The 25,917-nt window shown below is 53.2% G+C and overlaps 1 protein-coding gene across 15 annotated transcripts in view; it reads right to left on the bottom strand.

The window, feature by feature from the left end:
* The window catches only part of CACNA1B (calcium voltage-gated channel subunit alpha1 B), a 482,132-nt gene that overhangs the window by 450,909 nt on the left and 5,306 nt on the right, over positions 1-25,917 (bottom strand). For 14 of the 15 annotated variants that reach the window (XM_064171600.1, XM_064171605.1, XM_064171604.1 and 11 more), the window contains one exon: positions 8,440-8,579. In XM_064171600.1, the coding sequence (XP_064027670.1) occupies positions 8,440-8,579 (140 nt within the window). Of the gene's footprint in view, positions 1-8,439; positions 8,580-16,518; positions 16,551-25,917 lie in introns of those variants that run through there. The other variant, XM_064171613.1, reaches the window with a different exon arrangement.

Raw genomic sequence — 25,917 nt, 5'->3', positions numbered from 1 at the left:
ATAAAACACGCTGCTGTCTCCCCACCAGAGCAACAGGCAGAGCCCAGCAGGGGCATTCCTGGAGCCTCAGCTGGACTGGGGGAGTTAAGAAGGAACAAGAAGGCTTGGCTGATACAGCTGCAGGCTGTGCAGGCATCCAGCAAGACCTGGCCAGACTGAGAGCTGGGCACAGAGCAACCAAATGAGCTTCAACAAGGACAACTGCAGAGCCCTGCAGCTGGACAGGAGCCATAAACTGCACCAGTACAGGTTGGGAGGTGATCTGCTGGAGAGCAGCCCTGTTCCCCAGACAGGTTGGGGAGTCTCCCCCTCTGGAGGCTTTCCAGACCTGTCTGGATGTGTCCCTGTGTGCCCTGAGCTAGATTGTATGGTCCTGCTCTGGCAGGGGGGTTGGACTGGATGAGCTCCTTGGGTCCCTTCCAGCCCCTCATATCCTGTGAATAGCTAAAGAATAAACTCCAACGAGAGAGCAAAGCCCATCTTTCAAGGAGCAGGATCTCTTCTTTGCCCAGGCTTTTATTAGCAGCAAAGCCACAGGCTTCCTTGGAAGTAAACAAGGCAGCAGAGCAGCGCTGGGGAGAGAAGCTGCAGGAGCGCTGTCTGGAGCGGCAAGGCAAGCTGCTGTGAGCCCCTATCGCTCAGCTCAATAAGGTATCGATCCTGGCTGCAGAGAGCACAGCCCTCATTTGTTTTCCGATTAAACAACTTCTACTGCCTGACTGCGACCGAAAAAGAAAGAAAACAAAACAAAACCCAAGCCCTGACAGGCGCAAACCAACCCCAGCGCCAAACCCTGCCCAGCCTTGCAGGTAAAGGACCAAGAGAACGTGGGAACGCAGCTCCATCGCCAACGGCAGCCTGCAGGCAGGGAGCTGCCGGGGGGAGAAAGAGGAGGGGGGAAAACCGGGGGGGAACACTAAAGAAGGGGGGGGGGGAACACCCGAGGGGGGTGAAACCCCAGAAGGGGGGGGAAGGAAAAAAAAGAGGGGGCAGAGAGAAGGAGATTTAAAAAAGGGGGGGGGGGCAGAGAGAAGGAGGGAAAAAAAAGGGGGGGCAGAGAGAAGGAGAAAAAAAAGGGGGGCAGAGAGAAGGAGAAAAAAAAAGGGGGGCAGAGAGAAGGAGAAAAAAAAAGGGGGGCAGAGAGAAGGAGAAAAAAAAAGGGGGGGCAGAGAGAAGGAGAAAAAAAAGGGGGGGGCAGAGAGAAGGAGGAGAAAAAAGGGGGGGGCAGAGAGAAGGAGGAGAAAAAAGGGGGGGGCAGAGAGAAGGAGGAGAAAAAAGGGGGGGGCAGAGAGAAGGAGGAGAAAAAAGGGGGGGCAGAGAGAAGGAGGAGAAAAAAGGGGGGGCAGAGAGAAGGAGGAGAAAAAAGGGGGGGCAGAGAGAAGGAGGAGAAAAAAGGGGGGGCAGAGAGAAGGAGGAGAAAAAAGGGGGGGCAGAGAGAAGGAGGAGAAAAAAGGGGGGGCAGAGAGAAGGAGGAGAAAAAAGGGGGGGCAGAGAGAAGGAGGAGAAAAAAGGGGGGGCAGAGAGAAGGAGGAGAAAAAAGGGGGGGCAGAGAGAAGGAGGAGAAAAAAGGGGGGGCAGAGAGAAGGAGGAGAAAAAAGGGGGGGCAGAGAGAAGGAGGGGAAAAAAGGGGGGGCAGAGAGAAGGAGGGAAAAAAAGGGGGGCAGAGAGAAGGAGGGAAAAAAAGGGGGGCAGAGAGAAGGAGGGAAAAAAAGGGGGGCAGAGAGAAGGAGGGAAAAAAAGGGGGGCAGAGAGAAGGAGGGAAAAAAAGGGGGGCAGAGAGAAGGAGGTAAAAAAAGAGGGGCAGAGAGAAGGAGATAAAAAAAGGGGGGGGAGAGAGAAGGAGATAAAAAAAGGGGGGGGAGAGAGAAGGAGATAAAAAAAGGGGGGGAGAGAGAAGGAGATAAAAAAAGGGGGGGAGAGAGAAGGAGATAAAAAAAGGGGGGGAGAGAGAAGGAGATAAAAAAAGGGGGGGAGAGAGAAGGAGGAAAAAAAAAGGGGGGGAGAGAGAAGGAGGAAAAAAAAAGGGGGGGAGAGAGAAGGAGGAAAAAAAAAGGGGGGGAGAGAGAAGGAGGAAAAAAAAAGGGGGGGAGAGAGAAGGAGTAAAAAAAAAGGGGGGGAGAGAGAAGGAGGAAAAAAAAAGGGGGGGAGAGAGAAGGAGGAAAAAAAAAGGGGGGGAGAGAGAAGGAGGAAAAAAAAGGGGGGGGAAGGTTAGTGCCTGTTGGCTGTAGTATTTACATAAGGGTGAGTTCAAGCCGAGGCAGAGCCCCCCCCGCCGCCTCCCCCGAAGCGCAGCAGACGCGGGCTGGCCTCCTTCCTATGGAAACAGCGAAGCAGAGCGGAGCTGCTCCTCGCTGTCGGCTGCAGTTAAAGGCTGCCAATGAGATCAGCTTTTCTGCCATCCACCATTCACCTGAAGGCAAATGGGCGCTCGGCAGGCTTAGCAGGCACAGAGCTGGGCGTGCGGGGCCTTTCTCGCCTCTCCTGCTCACCTGGGAATCAGGAGAAGGGAAGTCAAAAGCCCTCCATGGTTACTGAGCATCCCTGTGGAGCTGAGCTTAGGAAGAGAATGCTGAGGGCTGCCTGGGAAACACGAAGCAAGCCTTGGGGTTTTATTTCTTCCAGTAGAAATGCTGCAGGTATGGCAAAGCAAAGCTTGTGGAGTAGTAGGAGAGCTCAAAAGCTGCTCTCCTGCCTGTCTGTACTCATAAGGACACATTCGGAGGGAGCTCAGCACTTCCCTTTTATTGCTCCCTAATAAGTCACTGAACCTGCTTGATCATTTCCTGAAGCGTGTAAATCTGAGCCCTCCTTCCTTGAGGAGAGAAGGGATTGAAGCTTGAGGAGAGGAGATATAAGACTGGAGATGAGGATGAAATTCTTTGGTCTCTTCTGCCAGGCAACCAGCAACAGAACAAGGGAACACAGCCTCGAGTCGTGCTGGGCGGGGGTGTAGGTTGGATGTTAGAATCATGGAATCAGGCAGGGTTGGAAGGGACCACAAGGAGCAGCCAGTTCCAAGCCCCCTGCCATGCCCAGGGACACCCTACCCTAGAGCAGGCTGCACACAGCCTCAGCCAGCCTGGCCTCAAACACCTCCAGCCATGGGGCCTCAACCACCTCCCTGGGCAACCCATTCCAGCCTCTCACCACTCTCCTGCTTCAGCCTCACTCTCCCCACCTCCAGCCTCACTCTCCCCACCTCCAGCTTTGCTCCATTCCCCCCACTCCTGGCACTTCCTGACAGCCTAAAAAGTCCCTCCCCAGCTTTTTTGTAGCCCACTTCAGATACAGGAAGGCCACAAGAAGGTCACCTGGGAGACCTCATTGCATTAGGAGGAAGTTGTTGGCAGAGAGAGTGATTGGCATTGGAATGGGCTGCCCAGGGAGGTGGTGGAGTTGCCATGCCTGGAGGTGTTGAAGCAGAGCCTGGATGGGGCACTTAGGGCTGGATGATAGGTTGGACTGGGTGAGCTTGGAGGTCTCTTCCAACCTGTCTGATTTTATGATTCTTTAGAGTGAGGGTGGGGAGACACTGGCACAGGTTGCCCAGGGAGGTTATGGATGTCTCCTCCCTGGAGGTGCCCCTGGGCAGGTTGTATGGGGCCTCGACCAACCTGGACTGGTGGGAGACATCCCTGCCCATGGCAGGGAGAGTTGGAACTGAGTGATCTTTAAGATCCCTTCCAACCCAAACTGTGTTATGATCTGCAGTTCCACAGAAATGAAAAATTAAGTCCCACTTATGTCACCCCCTCAGAGCCCCTCCCAGGAGAAACAGCCTGGTTTGGCAGTGGTAGATGTTCTCCCTCAGCAACCTGCCTTTAAAGTCACGACGCAGAAATGCCAGCAAAGCATTTGTCCCCGATAAACAGCCTGGCTCAGGCTCCTCCCTGCTAGCTGAGCTGGGGCAGGCAGTGAGCAGATCAAAGGGTTTCTGGGCAGTGAAGGAAGCCTCAGCCCATGGCAGAGGAGATGTTGCTTTCTAGCACAGACCCATGGCAACGCTGGAGCAAGCTATGAGTAAGGATCTAGGAAATTCAGAGCAAAACACAACAGGCTACAGAGAAAACACCAATCCAATCCCCTGCCTGAAGCTGCAGCCTTTTCAACGTTTTTCTTTCTACTGTAGGTCCCTGTGCTTCATTACTTGGCTTGCAAATACAGCCCCAGACTCAGCACAGCATCTCTGCAGACAAGCACACCAACAGCCCCAGACTCAGCACAGCCTTTCTCCAACCAAGCACACCAACAGCTCCAGGCTCAGCACAGCCTTTCTCCAACCAAGCACACCAACAGCCCCAGACTCAGCACAGCCTTTCTCCAACCAAGCACACCAACAGCCCCAGACTCAGCACAGCCTTTCTCCAACCAAGCACACCAACAGCCCCAGACTCAGCACAGCCTTTCTCCAACCAAGCACACCAACAGCCCCAGACTCAGCACAGCCTTTCTCCAACCAACCACACCAACAGCCCCAGACTCAGCACAGCCTTTCTCCAACCAAGCACACCAACAGCCCCAGACTCAGCACAGCATCTCTGCAGCCAAGCACACCAACAGCCCCAGACTCAGCACAGCCTTTCTCCAACCAACCACACCAACAGCCCCAGACTCAGCACAGCATCTCTGCAGCCAAGCACACCAACAGCCCCACACTCAGCACAGCATCTCTGCAGCCAAGCACACCAACAGCCCCACACTCAGCACAGCCTTTCTCCAACCAAGCACACCAACAGCCCCAGACTCAGCACAGCATCTCTGCAGCCAAGCACACCAACAGCCCCACACTCAGCACAGCATCTCTGCAGCCAAGCACACCAACAGCCCCACACTCAGCACAGCCTTTCTCCAACCAAGCACACCAACAACCCTTCTATTTTCAGCAAGATCCCACCCCCAAACACCAAAAATCTGGCATGAGCTCAAGCACCTTGCTAAATTCAACCCTTGAATTCTGGGATTAGAGGTCTGCATTGCCCCAGCAGGAGCAGCTCTTGGACTTTAGGTCAAGCGGTTTGCACTTTGCCTTCCCTGTGTCGCCTGCCCGGTGGGAAGTCCACGTACAAGACACTTTCAATCCGGCTCAGCTGGTATCACCATTGGAAACCAGCAGCTTTGAGGCTGACGGGATCGTAGTTCAAAAGCAGAGGCCTGTTTGCAGATGGCACCAGGGATCCTCATTACAGCTGCCTCTCCAAGGCGCTGGTCTGCAGCTGCGCTGCCAGATCAAACGGCGCCGGCCAGCAGCGCTCCCGGTAACGCTGCCGCCGGGGATGCGCTGCTGTCACGCCTGCAGCGCTGCACGTTTGCTGCTGCCTCCAGGGACGGGGCACACACACACACCGTGCCACAGCTGCTGCAGAACTCTGCATGTCTCACTGACAGAGTTTTCCCCAAAATATCCCGTTTGATTCTTAGCCTTGTGTTTAGTAGAGAATTCCAGAATCCTGGCATGGTTGGAAGGGAACTCTAGAGATTATCCAGTCCAAGAGCCCCCTGCTAAAGCAGGGCACCCACAGCAGCTTTAGCAAGTGAGGGCTTGTACCAGGTGCTGGGGTTACAGCATCCCTGCATGGAGAGGGCTGGAAGGTTAGTGAGGATCTCCAGATCCTCCTGTCCAGCACCCCCTGCTAAAGCAGGACACCCACAGCAGCTTGCCCAGGATCACAGTGGCCAGGCAGCTTTTGAAAGTCTCCAGAGAAGGAGACTCCACAACCTCTCTGGGCAGCCTACTCCAGGGCTCCAGCAGCCTCACACCAAAGATGCTTTTCCTGTTCAGGTGGAACCTCCTGGGTTCCAGTTTGTGCCTGTTGCCCCCTGCCCTGCCACAGGGCACCACTGACAAGAGTCTGACCCCACCCTCCTGCCCCCCCGCCCCCCCTTCTGAACATTGATCAGATCCCCTCTCAGTCTGTTTCCTCCAGCATCAACAGCCTCAGGGCTCAGGTCTCTCAGCCTCACAGAGATGCTCAGGCTCCTCAGCATCGTTTAGTATGACTGGAGATCTTTCTTCCTGCCTCTCAACCACTAGATCAGGTAGCACAAGAGAATCTTAGAATCAGCCAGGTTGGAAGAGAGCTCCAAGATCATCCAGTCCAACCTAGCATCCAGCCCTATTCAGTCAACCAGACCATGGCACTAAGTGCCCCAGCCAGGCTTGGCTTCAACATCTCCAGCCACAGAGACTCCACCACCTCCCTGGGCAGCCCATTCCAATGCCAATCACTCTCTCTGACAACTTCCTCCTCACATCCAGCCTAGACTTCCCCTGGCACAGCTTGAGGCTCTGTCCCCTTCTTCTGTTGCTGGGTGCCTGGCAGCAGAGCCCAACCCCACCTGGCTACAGCCTCCCTACAGGCAGCTGCAGGCAGCAATGAGCTCTGCCCTGAGCCTCCTCTGCTGCAGGCCAAACACCCCCAGCTCCCTCAGCCTCTCCTCACAGAGCTGTGCTTCAGGCCCCTCCCCAGCCTTGCTGCCCTTCTCCAAACACCTTCCAGCACCTCAACATCTCTCTTCAATTCAGGAGCCCAGATCTGGGCACAGCACTCCAGGGGTGGCCTGAGCAGTGCTGAGCACAGGGGCAGAAGAACCTCCCTTGGCCTATTGTGTGATACCCAAGTACGTTTGGAAGCTCTCTAGAGGAGGCTCCACAACCTCTCTGGGCAGCCTGTTTCAGATCTCCAGCACCCTCACACCAAAGAAGCCTCCTGGCTTCCAGTTCATGCCTGTTGCCCTTTGTCTTGTCACTGGGCACCTTTGAAAAGAGTTTGTCCCCATTCTCATGTCCCCCACCCTTTAGCTCTGATTAGCTTTGAGAAGACTATCACCAACGTTTGTAAACCCACAGATCTGAACCCTCCCCAAACGACTCAGCTGCACTTCAGAACAGCTTTTACAGAAGCACTGGAGTCAGCCAGATTCAAACCTCTGCCTGACTGCTCTGCTGGAGGATAAATCAAGCCACATGCCACAGTCCTTCCCCAAATCAGGGCCTTGATTTTTGATTTATGGCTTTTGCCACACAAAGGGCACCCTGCTAACCAGGAATCTGAGTGTGCCATCAGCACAAATAAGTGATTCACCCTGACAACCTCCTCCCTTCGTGCCTCCAGGTATGTAAATTCAATTCTCCTTGTGGCTCCTCTGAAATGCCTATTGATCAAACACGCCCAGCCCCAGCAGCAGGGATCTCGAGCCCTGCATATTTATTTGCTTCCTCTCAATACATAAAGAATTCCCTTTGGCGTCTCCCTTGCCCTATCACACGGTGCACTGAATGCAAATGGAATTACAGCAATCATGCATCTAATGAACACATTTGGCTAGGGATGCAGGCCTTTCCCCACCAGCACCCATCTCTGCACCACTAACTCAACCAAAGAACTCTCTCTTCATCACAGGCAGCAGCAGAGAAGCGTTGTGAGCGAGTGCACATCAAATCACAGGAGCTGAAGTGCAGATTTCTGGGGGAAATCCTCCCTGAAACCCTTCCCAGAGGAAAGCTGCAAGATCAGGGCCTCATACAGACCTCTGCAACATTCCCTTTGGTGCTTTCAAACACAACTGATAGGCCATAAGTGCTGTTTAATGTTGATGAAGACAATTGGTAGACCCAAAGCGTTGCTTAATGTTTGTCTTTTCCTCAGCAACCATACTCATATATTCCCTAGATGAAGAAAGCTTTGCAACCTATAACACACAAACACTGCGAGCCTTTCCAAGAAAGAAATCAGTGCAACATTCCAAAGCAGGGTACAAAGCACAGGGAACACTCTCCTAACATTTCCTTTGGAGGTTGCAAACACTATTTTAGACCCTGACTGTGTTTTCGTTACCCTCTGAGTTTCTATAGACCACCAAACCCTTGCAAGGTACAACATAACAAACATTGTCAGCCCCTCCAAGAAGGAAATCAGCTCAAACCAGGGTACAAAGCAGGGCCAACATTTTCCTTTCCAAGATGTGCTCCCTCTTTGAATAAATTTCAGGCAGGGCATTTTCAAGCAGGCCAAACTGATTCCTGCAGAAGCTTCATCACGACACAGAGTGGTAACAGCTCTGAGGTGCATTTAATTCGTTAGCTCACACTAACAGCCTGACTCTCCAAGTCACGCTGTAATGTCAGCAGATAGATTGGTTTAAATCAGGTTCAAGCACCTAGTGGCAATTAGAACCTGCAAAGCCCAAGAAGTATCAGTAAGCAGCTGGGCAAGGCACATGCCAGTAGATACACAACCAAATACCCTCCAAACCTTTTAGTTGGTTCAAGCAACACCTTGAAGCGACTCACTCAGCACAACTCCCATGCTTTCAAGACAATAAGGTCAGAAATGCAGGGGTTTTGGACTAATTCATTAAAATCACTCACACCACAGCTGGAGAACACCAACAATCAAAGCAGAGTGCCCCTTAAGCCTGGGGCATGAGGTGAGCACTTACCCTGTGAGGACCACGACAAAATCCATCACGTTCCAACCGTTGCGCAGGTAAGAGCCTTTGTGAAAAACAAACCCCAGAGCGATGATCTTTATGCCAGCTTCAAAACAAAATATTCCAATAAAGTAGGGCTCAGTGTCATCCTGGAAAAGAATGAAAGTTGGGAGAGGTCAGGGAGATACCCAACGCTGCTGCACTGGTAGCAGGAGTCACAGAAACAAGCACAGGCACTAACTTGGTGACCTTCTTGGCTCTCTCAGTGGACACCGAACCAAAAGCTTTGAGGTTAATGAAAGTACAGAAAGAGAATTTCATTATTCATTATTGTATTTATTCTGGGGAGGGACTTTTGAGGCTCTCAGGGAGTGCAAGGACTAAGGGGGATGGAGCAAAGCTGGAGGTGGGGAGAGTGAGGCTGGAGGTGAGGAGGAAGTTCCTGAGCAGGAGAGTGGTGAGAGGCTGGAATGGGTTGCCCAGGGAGGTGGTTGAGGCCCCATGGCTGGAGGTGTTTGAGGCCAGGCTGGCTGAGGCTGTGGGCAGCCTGCTCTAGGGTAGGGTGTCCCTGGGCATGGCAGGGGGGTTGGAACTGGCTGCTCCTTGTGGTCCCTTCCAACTCTGACTGATTCTATTCTATTCCTTCCAACCTAAACAATTTCATGTTTTCACCTCATGCTTCTCACCTTCATTTAACATTCTGGAAGGAGTTTTAATGCTGAAACTTTGCTCTAAGGTTATGTTTCTACTTGAGATCACCTCAACATGAAGAGAAACTTCTGGGCTGTGAGGGTGCTGGAATCCTGGAGTAAGCTGTCCAAAGAAGTTGTGGAGTCTCCTTCTCTGGAGACTTTCATGTGGATGTGTTTGTTTGTGTGTGGCCTGCCCTAGGTGATCCTGCTATGGCAGGGGGATTGGACTGGATCTTCAGCTGTCCCTTCCAGCCCCTACCATTCCATGATTCTATGATTTGTGTAGTTATTGCCATGGAAGGAAACCTGTGCTTCCCAATTCATCCAGGAAACAGAACCAACAGGATATCTTGGGGAGTAACAGTCAGCACAGCAAGCCTGCAAACGCTGGCAGGAAACTATTTATCCCTTATTACAGCAGTTCTTCCTTCCCTCTTCTTCCTCCATTTTCTCAATTTCCAGACTCATTTGGCTTCCTTTCACTGTGCATCTGATTCAAGGAGCAACCCCCACTCCCTTCCTTAACAGCAGGAGCAGGAAGGTTTGTGTTTCAGGCCCACAGTGCAGGCTGAAGCACATTATGATACAAAGCTATGATGCCATAACTCACTAGAAAGAAAGAACAAGCTTAGACTCCACAGCTTCTTTTCTTTTGCCCTCTCTGTGGCACCAAATCTCTCAGTATTATACTGTTTGATGCACATCTCAACACAAAGTCAGTGCCAAATGGAAGCCTTCACGTTTGGAAGACATGGGCAAGAAATGGGAACAAAGCAAGAGGTGAAAGCAGTGGGCACCCATCTCCAGAACCTGTTCATTACCTCTGGCACCCGTGTGCTAGTTTGAAGCTAGCTAGAATTAGAACTAGATTACAGGCTGTGAAAGAGAAAATAAGGGTGAGTTCTACTTCACTCATAGGCTTGCTGAGAGGTGTAAGAACAAGAATCCAAACATAGATAAGGCACTTCTGCTTGGGGCATTGCCTGAACTGCATTTCTCTCTCTAGCCTCTCTGCCATCTCTCTGATTAGTCCACTTTGCTTCCTAACCCCCTGACCGAACCTCCATTCTTCCTTGGGACTGGGGAAGGCTGAGAGGGGTGGGAGAAAGTAAAAGGGCAGCTGGGAGCCCTTCCTGGGCACTCTGGTTTCTGGGAGAGCTGCTGTGTTTCTGTGTTACCTTTTTAACTGGTCTGTGCCTGTCTACATTGTACCTACCTGCTTGCACACTGTGCTAAGCTGTCAATAGAAAGCTTCAGGCAATTGCCAGATCGACTGAGCCTCATCTGGGGGATTTCACAAGAGGAGGGGCAGGGAACACCCAAAGCATCACACACCTGTGACCAATGTCTAAATGTACCTCAGATCCCTGATTTCAGCAGAAGTCACACAGGATGTTAGGGGTTGGAAGGGACTCAAAGAGCTCATCCAGTCCAACCCCCCTGCCAGAGCAGGACAATCCTATCTGACACAGATCACACAGGAACACATCCAGACAGGCCTGGAAAGGCTCCACAGAAGGAGACTCCACAACCTCTCTGGGCAGCCTGTGCCAGGGCTCTGAGACCCCCACAGGCAAGAAGTTCCCCCTTGTGTTGAGCTGGAACCTCCTGTGCTGCAGCTTCCATCCATTGCTGCTTGTCCTAGCTCAGGGAGCAGTGAGCAGAGCCTGTCCCCCCCTCCTGGCAGCCCTCAGATACTTACAAACATTTATCCAATCCCCTCTCAGTCTTCTCTTCTCCAGACTAAGCAGCCCCAGGGCCCTCAGCCTCTCCTCATCAGCCATACACTCCTGTCCCCTCATCCTCCTTGTAGCCTTCTGCTGGACCCTCTCCAGCAGATCCCTGTCCCTCTTCACCTGGGGAGCCCAAAACTGAACACAGTATTCAAGATGAGGTCAATGGAAGCAAAGCAGCCCTAACCCCAACGGGAAGCAAACTCCTGAATTAAGAGATGAGAAATCTTTATTCCAGTAGCTTCAGCATTTCTGACCAGCTGAGCTCCTCTTTGATGCACACTTGCTCACATTTTGCAGTTCTGCTAACGAGAGAAGGTGTTTTTCAGATCTTTCCTACAGAGTGAACATGAATGTCACCTTTTGGGGCCACAGAAGAAAGGAAGAAGCAGTTTGGATGCAAGAATTCATTTGACAAGGATGGCAGCTCCTGCCCAGCACTGGCCCACACTCTGGGCACACTGCTTGCTGCAGAAAGGCAGATTTTTCACACCTAGAAGACCCACCTAACAGCATCCCCCTCCCAAGGAGGGATTTAGCACATCATAGTACACCCAGCCCGGTGAGTCAGGCACAGAAGATGCCTCACAGCTGCTGGAAACTACTGCCTCTGGGCAGGCTTTTCCATCAGCAGCTGAATTAAACATTTGTTCCCTACAAAGCAGCATTTCACATCCCTGCACACCTCAGTGACCTCAGCTCCGTCTCTCAGTGAGCATCATCTCCTCTCTCCTGCACCTTTCCTAACCTCACAGCCTATGCAACTCCACCTTCTCCTCCCTCATGACCAGGCAAGATGACCATTGCCCTGCAAACCACACACACTGACTGGTCAGACAGCAAAACAGAGCAGGGCACTGATGAGCTCACACCAGCAGCCCTTGGTTGAAGTGGAATGAAAAGAAAACACAACCCCCAAACAAGCTTCTCCTCCTGCCAAGGAGCTGTGTCCACAAACAGCAGCACCTCCTGGCCTTCTGCCCTCCACAGAATTCCACTGACACTGCTAAGAGGGTGGAGAAGCTTTTGCTGACAGGCTGAGAACCTCCAGCTCCTCATCTCAGAGTACTGCCCTCAATTCTGGGCTTCCCAGTTAAAGAGGGACAGGGATCTGCTGGAGAGGGTTCAAGGGAGGACTACAAGGAAGATGAGGGGACAGGAGCACTGCCTGATGAGAAGAGGCTGAGGGACCTGAGGCTGTTTAGTGTGGAGAAGAGAAGACTGAGAGGGGATTTAATCACTGTTTCTAACTATCTGAGGACTGGGGGTCAGGAGGGGGGGGACAGGCTCTGCTCACTGCTCCCTGGGATAGGACAAGCAGCAATGGATGGAAGCTGCAGCACAGGAGGTTCCAGCTCAACACAAAGGGAAGCTTCTTTCCTGGAAAGGTCCCAGAGCACTGGCACAGATATGTGTAAGCATTGAGAAGATCCTCCTCAGCCTCCTGTTCTCCAAGCCAGCCAGCCTCAGCTCTCAGCCTTTCCACATATGAGAGATGTTCCACTCCCCTCAGCATCCTCACAGCCCTGCAGTAAACTCCCTCCAGTAGATCTCTGTCCTTCTTGAGCTGAGGTGCCCAGATATGGTTATGGAATACTCCAGGTGAAGCCTCATCAGCACAGAGAAGGGAAGGAGAACCTCCTGCAACATCCATCCTGGGCACCCTCCTCTCTCAGAAGTCGCTTTGGCTGCTTCTCTGCTCAGGTCTTACACAGACAGGAGTGCTCTACCAGCCTGCTGCAGCCACTCTCCAACCCCACAGCACCTTCAGCAAGCATACAAAGTCTTTACAGACAAAGGCTTCCTAGCTGTCCTGGAGGGCCCATAGGCCCAAACAGGCTTACACATGCCTTGTCTGGGCATGTTTTTCTGCCTACACCAGAGGTAAACACATGGAGCAGACAGAAAGGGGGCACAACAGAGCTGGTGCCATGATGCCTGGCCCGCGCAGGGTCACAGAATCACAGAATCAATCAGGTTGGAAGAGACCTCCAAGAGCATCCAGTCCAACCTAGCACCCAGCCCTATCCAATCAACCAGACCATGGCACTAAGTGCCTCAGCCAGGCTTTTCTTGAAGACCTCCAGGGACAGTGCCACCACCACCTCCCTGGGCAGCCCATTCCAATGCCAATCACTCTCTCTGGCAACAAAGCTGGTGAGGGGCCTGGAGCACAAATCCTATGAGGAGAGGCTGAGGGAGCTGGGCCTGTTTAGCCTGGAGAAGAGGAGGCTCAGGGGTGATCTTATTACTGTCTACAACTACCTGAAGGGGCATTGTAGCCAGGTGGGGGGTGGCCTCTTCTCCCAGGCAACCAGCAATAGAACAAGGGGACACAGTCTCAAGTTGTGCCAGGGTAGGTCTAGGCTGGATGTTAGGAAGAAGTTCTTCAAAGACAGAGTGATTGGCATTGGAATGGGCTGCCCAGGGAGGTGGTAGAGGCACCGTGCCTGGGGGTCTTCAAGAAAAGACTTGATGAGGCACTTAGTGCCATGGTCTGGTTGATTGGATAGGGCTGGGTGCTAGGTTGGACTGGATGATCTTGGAGGTCTCTTCCAACCTGGTTGATTCTATGATTCTACGAACTTCTTCCTCACACCCAGCCTAGACCTGCCTTGGCACAGCTTGAGGCTGTGTCCCCTTGTTCTGTTGCTGCTTGCCTGGCAGCAGAGCCCAACCCCACCTGGCTACAGCCTCCCTGCAGGCAGATGCAGACAGCAATGAGCTCTGCCCTGAGCCTCCTCTGCTGCAGGCTGCACCCCCCCAGCTCCCTCAGCCTCTCCTCACAGGGCTCTGCTCCAGGCCCCTCCCCAGCCTTGCTGCCCTTCTCCAAACACCTTCCAGCACCTCAACATCTCTCTGCAATTCAGGAGCCCAGAACTGGACACAGCACTCCAGGGGTGGCCTGAGCAGTGCTGAGCACAGGGGCACAAGAACCTCCCTTGTCCTGCTGCCCATACTGCTCCTGAGCCAGCCCAGGATGCCATTGGCTCTGCTGCCCACCTGGGCACTGCTGCCTCAGCTTCAGCTCCTCTCTGCCAGCACCCCCAGCTCCCTCTCTGCCTGCCTGCTCTCAGCCACTCTGGGCCCAGCCTGTAGTGCTGCTTGGGGTTGTTGTGGCCAAAGTGCAGAACCCTGCCCTTGGCCTTGTTCAGTCTCATCCCATTGGCCTCTGCCCACCCATGCAGCCTGGCCAGGTCCCTCTGCAGGCCTCTCCTACCCTTTTTATCCTTTTATTCTGAAACAACAGAGCACTTTCCTGCTGGCCTCCCTTCCCTGCCTGTCACATTAAGCTGCCCTGCACCCTCTGGCAGGCTGGAGCACAAGCCTTAGCAGTTTTGTCTCCCTGCACAGCAGCAGCCCAGGCGCCCAGCTCGCAGCCTGCCCGGCGCAGGGCCTGTGCCCTTCCCACACTGGGGAGCAGCAGGCCTGGGCTCCCTGCCTGCTTTGCTGCGTTGTGGCCGGCGGGAGGACACGAAGGAGCGCTCCGACCGGCCCGCACCCCATGAATCAGGCAATCCAGGCACACGAGGGGCTCCCACCCCAGCGCTCTGTGCTCTCTCCGCTCACCTCTCCCCGGGGCCGCTACCTTCGTGTGCTTTACCTGCTCTGTGCTCCGCCGCGGCCGGACCCGGCGCTGCCGGCGGCGCCGCCCGCCCGAGGGCTGCCTGTCCGCGGCGCACAGCTCAGCAGGGCTGCTGCAGCCCCCAGCCTGCAGCCCTGCCCTGCCGGACCCTGCGCTGTCCCGCCCGAGGGCTGCCTGTCCGCGGCGCACAGCTCAGCAGGGCTGCTGCAGCCCCCAGCCTGCAGCCCTGCCCTGCCGGACCCGGCGCTGCCCCGCCCGAGGGCTGCCTGTCCGCGGCGCACAGCTCAGCAGGGCTGCTGCAGCCCCCAGCCTACAGCCCTGCCCTGCCGGACCCGGCGCTGCACCGCCCAAGGGCTGCCTGTCCGCGGCGCACAGCTCAGCAGGGCTGCTGCAGCCCTGCCCTGCCGGACCCGGCGCTGCACCGCCCGAGGGCTGCCTGTCCGCGGCGCACAGCTCAGCAGGGCTGCTGCAAGCCCCCAGCCTGCAGCCCTGCCCGGCCGGGATGCGCTGGGGGCTCCCTGCCCCTCCGCTTGTGAGACCACCCAGAACAGGCTCAGCCCACCTGGAAATCTCAATCCAGGAGTTTGCTTCCTTTTGGGGTTAGGGCTGCTCTGCTTCCATTGACCTCATCTTGAATACTGAGCTCAGTTCTGGGCTCCCCAGGTGAAGAGGGACAGGGATCTGCTGGAGAGGGTCCAGCGGAAGGCTACAAGGAGGATGAGGGGACAGGAGGGCATGGCTGATGAAGAGAGGCTGAGGGACCTGGGGCTGCTTAGTCTGGAGAAGAGAAGACTGAGAGGGGATTTGATAAGTGTTTGTAAGTATCTGAGGGCTGCCAGGAAGGGGGGACAGGCTCTGCTCACTGCTCCTGGGATAGGACAAGCAGCAATGGATGGAAGCTGCAGCACAGGAGGTTCCAACTCAGCACAAGGGGGAACTTCTTGCCTGGAAGGGTCCCAGAGCCCTGGCACAGGCTGCCCAGAGAGGTTGTGGAGTCTCCTTGTGTGGAGCCTTTCCAGGCCTGTCTGGATGTGTTCCTGTGTGCTCTGTGTCAGATAGGATTGTCCTGCTCTGGCAGGGGGCTTGGTCTGGATGATGTCTTTGAGTCCCTTCCAACCCCTAACATCCTGTGTGACTTCTGCTGAAATCAGGGATCTGAGGTACATTTAGACATTGGTTACAGGTGTGTGATGCTTTGGGTGCTCCCTGCCCCCCCCCCCACTTTTAGAAATCCCCCAGATGAGGCTCAGTCCATCTGGAAACTGCCTGAAGCTATTGACAGCTTAGCACAGTGTGCAAGCAGGTAGGTACAATGTAGACAGGCACAGACCAGTTAAAAAGGTAACACAGAAACACAGCAGCCCTCCCAGAAACCAGAGTGCCCAGGAGGGGCTCCCAACCACCCTTCCACCACCCTCCCACCCTTCTACCTTCCCCTAGACTCTGTCTTACACTCAAGGTAGTTTAGAGGGTCAGCCAGGGGGGTTAGGAAGCAGAAGGCTTTGTTAGCAAGTTAGGGAGAGAAGAGCCTGCAGCCAGAGCCAGAGAGGGACTCTGCTATCTGTGTTTATGCTCTTACTCATCTCAGCAAGTGAAGTAGACATCCCCTCTGTTCCCTTTTCACAGCCTAGCATCTAATTCCTCTCACCAAAATATCCCAGCTAGGCTCTGTGATGGTTTGGGTGTTCCCCACCCCCCCACACTTTAGAAGTCACCCAGACTAGGCTCAGCCAGCTCTGGAAATATGAATGAAGCTTATATTTACAACAAGCACAAGATACAAGCAGAGAGATACAGTATGTACAGTTATAGGCAGAAATAGACAAGGTAAAAGGTAATACAGAAACACAACAGCCCTCCCAGAAACCTGAGTCCCCAGGAGGGGCTCTCAACCACCCCTGCACCTTCCCCCTGCCTCTCTCAACCTTACCCCAGTGCCAAGGAAGAATGGAGGTTCAGCCAGGAGGGTTAGGAGACAAAGTGGATCAGCCAAAGGAAAAAAAAAAGGAGGGTGAGGTTTGAGAGTAAGCAGCAGCTCAGGCAGCAGCCCCAGCCAGAGCGATGCCAAGTGAGTTACCTGTGTTCTGACTTCAGCTTTATACATCTCAGCAAGCCTGTGAGTGAAGTAGACATCACCACTGCTTTCCTTCCACAGCCTGCAATCTAGTCCTTCTCACCAAAACATTCCAGCTAGCTTCATAGAATCAACCAGATTGGAAGAGACCTCCAAGAGCATCCAGTCCAACCTATCCCCCAGCCCTAGCCAGTCAACCAGACCATGGCACTAAGTGCCTCAGCCAGACTCTTCTTAAACACCTCCAGGGATGGTGCTTCCACCACCTCCCTGGGCAGCCCATTCCAATGCCAATCACTCTGTCTGACAACAACTTCCTAACAACATCCAGCCTGTACTTTCCCTGGCACAACTTGAGGCTGTCCCCCCTTGCTCTATTGCTGGTTGCCTGGGAGAAGAGGCCACCCCCCACCTGGCTACAATGTCATTACAGTATCACAGTATCCCAGTATCATCAGGGTTGGAAGAGAGCTCACAGATCAAGTCCAACCCTTTAGCACAGAGCTCAAGGCCAGACCATGGCACCAAGTGCCACGTCCAGTCCTGCCTTGAAGAGCTCCAGGGACGGCGACTCCACCACCTCCCCGGGCAGCCCATTCCAGTGTCCAATGACTCTCTCAGGGAAGAACTTTCTCCTCACCTCCAGCCTAAATCTCCCCTGGCACAGCCTGAGGCTGTGTCCTCTTGTTCTGGTGCTGGCCACCTGAGAGAAGAGAGCAACCTCCTCCTGGCCACAACCTCCCCTCAGGTAGTTGCAGACAGCAATAAGGTCTGCCCTGAGCCTCCTCTTCTCCAGGCTAACCAATCCCAGCTCCCTCAGCCTCTCCTCGTAGGGCTGTGCTCAAGGCCTCTCCCCAGCCTCGTTGCCCTTCTCTGGACACACTCAAGCATCTCAATGTCCCTCCTAAACTGGGGGGCCCAGAGCTGAACACAGCACTCAAGGTGTGGTCTAACCAGTGCAGAGTACAGGGGCAGAATGACCTCCCTGCTCCTGCTGGCCACACCATTCCTGATGCAGGCCAGGATGCCACTGGCTCTCTTGGCCACCTGGGCACACTGCTGGCTCATGTTCAGGTGGGTATCAATCAGCACCCCCAGATCCCTCTCTGTCTGGCTGCTCTCAGCCACTCCGACCCCAGCCTGTATCTCTGCATGGGGTTGTTGTGGCCAAAGTGCAGCACCCTGCACTTGGAGCTATTGAACACCATCCCCTTGGACTCTGCCCATCTGTGCTGGCAGTCAAGGTCCTGCTGCAGAGCCCTTCTGCCCTCCAACCCAGCCACATCTGCCCCCAGCTTGGTGTCATCTGCAAACTTGCTGATGACTGACTCCATGCCCTATTAAGAGCCTTATTTTGCATGAACCTAAGTTTTTGCCTTTTATGACACAACTGGTGAGTATTTGAGCTCCCTTTATCCAAGTCACTGAAAGAATTCCATTAGCTTCACCTGCAGCAGTTTACTCCACAAGACTCTGCTCAGAAACATTTCTAAGCCTTTACCAAGTTGCTCAATTTGGCTGAACACAGACATCCTGCAAAACAGTTTTATCAACCCTATCAAAGGGTTTGTTTGGGTTACTTGTAGATAGGTTTGGGAGAAAAGTTCTCTTTGTACAGGTTAATAAATCATTGCATTATCTTTACATCTGCCTCATTATATCTCACCCCAAACCCAGACTCAAACCCTCCTATAACACTAGCCCAGCCTATATCATTCCCTCCCACAACTACTAGCAAACCTCCAAGAATAACTCCTGTAACATACCAAAAAAGAAGAGAGAAAGGGGATTAAAAAAAGACCCTTACCCACATCCACTCCTCCACACTACTCCCTCGCTTCCTGAGAGCCTTATATCTACTCTGCCACCACTCATTTGCTCAATCTAGGTCAGGTGCGTTGCAATTGCAGCTCCTAGCTTTAAAGAGGCAGGCTTCAGGTACTCGAGGTTTGACAGAATGTGCTCTTCCCAAAGCTAGGGCTACACAGAAGCTCTTGAGAAGTGGGTCAAAGAAGTTCTTGACAGCTTCTGGAGAAGCAAAAAGGCTCACAGATGGGCTTGGGTGTGTGTAACAAAGAGGAGTTGTCGTTTGTGGGGTTGGGAGGGAGTAGCTGGGGAAGTAAGAGGGGATAGAAAGAGGGTCTTTTGTAAAGCTGTCTCATTTCACACTGACCTAGCCCGAGAGTAAGGGCAGTGCAACAGGATAAATGAGCAGATTGGTGCCCCAGTAGACACTGAAGGCTGAAGGTGAAAAAAGGGATGGACCAGATCGTGTGTGACAGAAGGAGCTGGAAAGCTTCTCCACTTCTGACCAGCAGAGCCAAACTGATGTGACTGGAGTGCTGCATCCAGCTCTGAAGCCCCTGGGACAAGAGGGATGTGGAGATGCTGGAGAGTGTCCAGAGCAGGGCCAGGAGGATGCTCAGAGGCTGCAGCAGCTCTGCTGTGAGCACAGACTGAAAGAGTTGGGGCTGTGCAGGCTGGAGCAGAGGAGGCTCCCAGGGGACCTTCTTGTGGCCTTCCTGTATCTGAAGTGGGCTACAAAAAAGCTGGGGAGGGACTTTTGAGGGTGTGAGGGAGTGGCAGGAGTGGGGGGAATGGAGCAAAGCTGGAGGTGGGGAGAGTGAGGCTGGAGGTGAGGAGGAAGTTGTTGAGCAGGAGAGTGGTGAGAGGCTGGAATGGGTTGCCCAGGGAGGTGGTTGAGGCCCCATGGCTGGAGGTGTTTGAGGCCAGGCTGGCTGAGGCTGTGTGCAGCCTGCTCTAGGGTAGGGTGTCCCTGGGCATGGCAGGGGGTTGGAACTGGCTGCTCCTTGTGGTCCCTTCCAACCCTGACTGATTCTGTGATTCTGTTTACATTTTGCATTTCTGCCTATGACAAAAGGTGATTTTAGTCCTCTGCCACACAGAGAAGATAAATCTCAAGACCTGGGGCCACAAAAGAAAACACAACAGAAAGAAGCAGTTTGGATGTAAGAATTCACTTGACAAGGATGGCAGCTCCTGCCCAGCTTTGCCCTAGCACTGGCTCGGGTACTGGGCACACTACTTTCACAGACTCATGGATTGCATCAGCTTGGAAGGGACCCTCAAAGTCATCTTCACCAACCCCCCTGAAGGCAGCAGGGACATCTCCTACTAGAGTAGGCTGCCCAGGGCCACATTAAGTCTGATCTTGAATGTCTCCAGGGCTGAGGCCTCAACCACACCTCTGGGCAACCTGTTCCAGTATTTCACCACCCTCAGGGTGCAGAATTTCCTCCTGATGTCCAACCTAACTCTGCTCTGCTGCAGTTTCAAACCATTGCCCTCATCCTATCACCACAGGTCCTTCTGAACAGTCCCTCCCCACCTTCCTGTAGGTCCCCTTCAGATATTGCAATGTATTTACAAGGTCCCTCTGGAGCCTTCTCTTCTCCAGGCTGAACAGCCCCAACTCTCCCAGCCTCTCTTTGTAGGAGAGGTGCTCCAATCCTCTAATAATAGAATCAGAATCATAGAATCAACTGGGCTGGAAGAGAGCTCCAAGCTCAACCAGCCCAACCTAGCACCCAGCCCTATCCAGTCAACCAGACCATGGCACTAAGTGCCCCAGCCAGGCTTGGCATCAGCACCTCCAGCCACAGCAACTCCACCACCTCCCTGGGCAGCCCATTCCAATGCCAATCACTCTCTCTGCCAACAACTTCCTCCTAACATCCAGCCTAGACCTGCCCTGGCACAACCTGAGACTTTGTCCCCTTCTTGTTGCTGCTTGCCTGGCATAGCTCAGCCTGAACAGCCAAGGGCACTGTGAGCAAGACATCCACCAACAAAGCCATCCAGGGCTGAGATGTGAAGCTCACATTCCTGCATTTGGAGCTCTCACCACCAGGCTCTGGGCCACTCAGCATCTTTTCAGCTGGCATCACTCCAGTGTGTACAAACACAGTATTTACGGGAACAGAGAGAGGTTGCCTACAGTGTGGTGGCTCAGGCACTCAGTCAGATGGACAGCAGCAAGACTGTGGCATTCCTGTTCCAGTGGAGAACTGCTGACATGAAGTAAACACCTCCAGCAGCCAATGCACATGAAGGCTCCCAGCTCAGGGCAGGCAAGAGTCTAGGGGGTAGGTGTGACCGGCAGGACAAGAGAGGTGATTCTCCCTATCCACTCTGCTCTGGTGAGACCACATCTGCAGCACTGCCTCCAGTTCTGGTGTCCCCAGCACAAGAAGGACATGGAGCTGCTGGAGAGGGTTCAGAGGAAGCCACAAAGATGATCAGAGGGCTGGAGAGCTTCCCCTGTGGGGACAGGCTGGGGAAAGTTGGGGCAGTTCAGCCTGGAGAAGAGAAGGCTCCGAGGAGAACTGAGAGCAACCTTCCAGTGCCTGAAGGGGCTGCAGGAGAGGTTTTTGGCAAGGGTTAGGGAGTGCCAGGATGAGGGACAATGGCTCTGAGCTGGAAGGGGGAAGCTTGGGGATGTATATGAAGAAATTCTTGTCAGTGACTATGGGGAGACACTGACACAGGTTGCTCAGAGAGGTTGTGGATATCCCCTCCCTGGAGGAGGCCTTGAGCAACCTGGGCTGGTGGGAGGTGTCCTTGCCCATGGTGGTGGGGTTGGAACTGGATGATCTTTAAGATTCCTTAAACCCCAAGCCATGCTATGGTTTTGCTGTCTGGTGAGACCTCATCTTAAATACTGTGTTCAGGTTTGGGCTCCCCAGATGAAGAGGGACAGGGATGTGCTGGAGAGAGTCCAGTGGAGGGCTATGAGGATGATGAGGGGACAGGAGGGCATGGCTGATGAGGAGAGGCTAAGAGACTTGGGACTTCTTAGTCTGGAAAAGAGAAGACTTAGAGGGGATTTGATAAATGTTTCTAAGTATCTGAGGGCTGCCAGGAGGGGGGGGACAGGCTCTGCTCACTGATCCCTGGGGTAGGACAAGGAGCAATGGGTGTAATTTGCAGCAAAAGAGGTTCCAGCAAAACACAAGGGACAACTTCTTTACTGTGAGGGTCCCAGAGCCCTGGCACAGACTGCCCAGAGAGGTTATGGAGTCTCCTCCTCTGGAGCCTTTCCAGGCCTGTCTGGATGTGCTCCTCTGTGATCTGTGTTAGATAGGATTGTCCTGCTCTGGCAGGGGGGTTGGACACAATGATCTCTTTGGGTCCCTTCCACCCCTAACATCCTGTGAGCCTGGGATTTCTTCTGTCTGAAGCCCACGAACTTGCAGCTAACACTTCAGTTCACCACTAAATGCTCTGCCCACCAGATGGGTCTTTTTACAGAGCCTGAGCAGAATTTCCATCCTCAAGCCCCAAGTCACGCTTTCCTGTGCTGCAAACTCCATGCAGAGCACAGAGAGAGGCTGAATCCTCCTAATTCAGCCACTCCAATTCTCCCAGCGTTGCCTGTAGTGAGACATCCCTTGCTCTTCCCATGTGTTTAATTAACCCTGCTCACTAAGTAGAGGAAACAGCCAAGTGAGATTGCACTGCAGGTTTGTGTCTCATGTCTCTGGGGAGATACACAGAAGAAAACGTTGATTAGATGAGGAAAAAAATCCTGAAGTGTTTGTGTGGCTTCCTCTTCCTCCCTCTTCCTCTCAGCTTTAACAAGGAGACAGTCCTAGGGTTGTGTCTGTGACACAAAGGATCTGGGCAGCTTCGTTGTCTCTTTCTATTGACAAGGTCATGGATTGACAGGATGAGGGGGAAGGGTTTAAACTGGCAGAGGGAAGATTGAAACTGGATGTTAGAAAGAAGTTCTTTGCAGTGAGGGTGGTGAGGCACTGGGACAGGTTGAGGGTGGTGAAGCACTGGCACAGGTTGAGGGTGGTGAAGCACTGGCACAGGTTGAGGGTGGTGAGGCACTGGGACAGGTTGAGGGTGGTGAGACACTGGCACAGGTTGCCCAGGGAGGTTGTGGAGCACAGAATCACCCAATGTGATCTTTGATCACATTGGGTGATTCTGTGCTCCACAACCTCCCTGGAGGTGTTCAGGACCAAGTTGGATGAGTCCTTGAGTGACCTCTTCTAGTGGGAGGTGTCCCTGCCTATGGTGGGGGGTTGGAACTGGCTGAGCTTTGAGTTCCTTTCCAACCTAACCCATTCTATGATTCTTCATCAACTCTACTTACATTTCTCAGTCATAAAAGGTTTGTGATGAGCATCTCCTACCCCCTAAGATCTGATTAACTCCTCTGTGATGAGTCCTCATTGCAATCTGGAGGTTTTAATGAACCCAGGAGAAGGGAAGTGATATCCATCAGTCATTAACCAAAGTAAGGCCAACTCTGTTCCTGCCAAAGGCAGCAATAAAGCACCTGCTGTTCTCCATGGACTTCTAATTTGGCTCAGCAAACCTGTAAGTGCCCAGGAATGTTTGCCCACTCTGCTTTAAGGTGGAGTTGTTGCATTTACAAGGCAACAACTTGCAGTTTGTGGAGGCAGGAGGAAGGTTCTAAAGAGATTTCAGAGTGCTAACCAAAAGGCAGTTTCTCTTAGTCACAACCCTCACTCTTTGCTGCAGATGTTGAAAGTGGGAAGAACTTCAGGACTTATTCCATGCTAAGTCACTTTCTGCTTCAGAGTTATGAATGTGCTGTGGTTAAAATGGCTTCAGAACAGCTGGCAGCACGACACAGTGGTGCTTGGGAGGGGAACCAGGGGTTAATTCCTCCTCCATCACCAAGGCAGAGCTAACAGGGTTGGCACTGCGTTTAACTCAGTCATCCTACACTGCGCTCACAACGCCAGTGCCTCCCTTTGGAATGATTTCAGAGGCAACTGGAGGGGTGGTGGATGCTGTAAAATGGAGTCAAGGCAGTGGTGAAATGACTAATAAAGAGCTTCTAAGGTGTCCTTACAAAGCTAGGGATGTAGAGGAACACAGAGAGGAGGTTGTAGAGATGTGGGGGTCAGTGTCTTCTCCCTAATATCATCAAATCATACAAACAAGCAGGTTGGAAGAGACCACCGAGCTCAGCCAGCCCAACCTAGCACCCAGCCCTGGCCAGTCAACCAGACCATGGCACTAAGTGCCCCAGCCAGGCTCCAGACATGGTGACTCCACCACCTCCCTGGGCAGCCCATTCCAGTGCCAATCACTCTCTCTGACAACAACTTCCTCCTAACATCCAGCCTAGACCTGCCCTGGCACAGCTTGAGGCTGTGTCCCCTCATTCTGTTGCTGGCTGCCTGGCAGCAGAGCCCAACCCCACCTGGCTACAGCTGCAGGCAGCAATGAGCTCTGCCCTGAGCCTCCTCTGCTGCAGGCTGCACACCCCCAGCTCCCTCAGCCTCTCCTCACAGGGCTCTGCTCCAGGCCCCTCCCCAGCCTTGCTGCCCTTCTCTCAACACCTTCCAGCACCTCAACATCTCTCTGCAATTCAGGAGCCCAGAACTGGACACAGGTGATAGGATGAGAGCAAATGGCCTGAGATTGTGCTGGGGAGGTTTAGGTTGGATAGTAGGAAACATTTCTTTGCTGCAAGAGTGGTCAGGGATCAGAACAGTCTGCCCAGGGTGGTGGAGCCACTGTCCCTGGAAGGGTTCAAGATCTGTGTACACAGTGTAGTGGTCATGGTGATGTCAGGTCTGATGGACTGGATGATCTTAGAGACCTTTTCCAACCCAAGCAATCTCGTGATTCTGTGATTCTATGATAGGAACAACATGCTGACCAGCCCTGCTGCTGCTGAAAGAACATCTCACCAGGGGGCTGCCAAGCCAGAGCAGCCACACCACCACTTTCCCTCTTCACTACTCCATAATGCTCATAACTCAGGAAGAAATCCCCCATGCTTGGTCACCACCCTGGGTCTAAGCCTGTGCTTTGCTCACAACCCCAGGCTTGGCTTGCTGGCCACAAAGCCATATTGAGTGGCAGGAAGATCACTGCACATGCATGGGCTTATTTTTTCATCGCTTCTTAAGTAGCAATAATTAAAAGCCAAAGAGACTGAACAAACACAGTGCAGGTGGGCAGTCAGCAGGGGTGGATGCACTCTGAAAGGAGGCTGGAGTGGAGTGGGTGTTAGTCTATCCTCCCTAGTTACAAGCGATAGAATGAGCAGAAATGGCCTCCAGTTGCACCAAGCTGAGGTTGGACATTACAACATAGGCTGAGAAAAAGGCCCTGGGGGTCTGGGGTGATGAAAAGCTCAAAGTGAGCCTGCAGTGTGAGTGCAGCTCAGACAGCAACCCTGTGCTGGGCTGCAGCAAGAGCAGTGTGGGCAGCAGGGCAAGGGAGGGGATTCTGCCCCTTGGCTCTGCTCTCCTCAGACCCCACCTGCAGTCCTCTGTGCAGTTCTGGAGCCCCCAGAACAAGCAGGACATGGAACTGTTGGAGACAGTCCAGAGGAGGCCACCAAGATGCTGAGGGCTGCAGCAGCTCTTCTGTGAGGGCAAGCTACAATAGTTTGGGCTCTGCAGTCTGGAGAAGAGAAGGCTTGGAGGAGACCTTGCAGTGGCCTTCCAGGATCTGAAGGGGACTACAGGAAGGCTGGGAAGGGACTATTGACAAGGTCTTGTTCAAGGGGTAATGAGTTTAAACTGGCAGAGAGGAGATTGAAACTAGATGTTAGGAAAGGGTTCTCTGCAGTGAGGGTGGTGAGACACTGGCACAGGTCACCCAGGGAGGTTGTGGAGCACAGAATCACCCAATGTGATCAAAGATCACATTGGGTGATTCTGTGCTCCACAACCTCCCTGAAGGTGTTCAGGACCAGGTTGGATGAGTCCTTGGGCAGCCTGTTCTAATGGGAGGTGTCCCTGCCTGTGGCAGGAGGTTGGAACTGGCTGAGCTTTGAGCTCCCTTCCAACCTAAACCATTCTATGATTACAAGAAATGTCTTCACTAAGAGGATTCTCAAGGACTGGCCCAGGCTGCCCAGGGAGGTGGTTGAATACCCATCCCTGGAGGTGTTTAAAAGACACAGAGATGTGGTACTGAGGGGCATGGTTTAGCACCAGACTTGGCAGAGCCAGATAATGGTTGGACTCAATGATCTTAAAGGTGTTTTTTTCCAACCAAAACATTTCTGTGATTCCCAAACAGGCAGTTGCAAACAGCTGACCCTGAAGCTCTCTCTAGACTAACCTTGGAACCTGAGGAAATCAGCACCCAGAGGCTCTAGCTTTTGGCAGGCAGCCTAAGGTGATCTTTGTTTGCATAGGTTAATACCCACATGTAAAACACATATGGATCCATATTTATTCATCCTCTGCACATGTTAGCCAGGTTAATGCATTTTGGCCTGAGAGATGTTCCAATCACTGGCAGCAGCAGAGAAAGCAAACCAGGTTATTGCCTCTTTTGCCTACAGTGATGACAAATGGAAGGATGATTTGGAAGCTTCTCTTATGTTTTCTTTTGAAATGAGGTGGTTGTGTTCATTACCAAAATGCCTGCAGG

This window comes from Pogoniulus pusillus, chromosome 35 (assembly GCF_015220805.1).
Source record: "Pogoniulus pusillus isolate bPogPus1 chromosome 35, bPogPus1.pri, whole genome shotgun sequence".
NCBI lineage: Eukaryota > Metazoa > Chordata > Aves > Piciformes > Lybiidae > Pogoniulus > Pogoniulus pusillus.
Note: the sequence above shows the minus strand (reverse complement) of the source record. Positions and strands in the feature narration are given on the sequence as shown.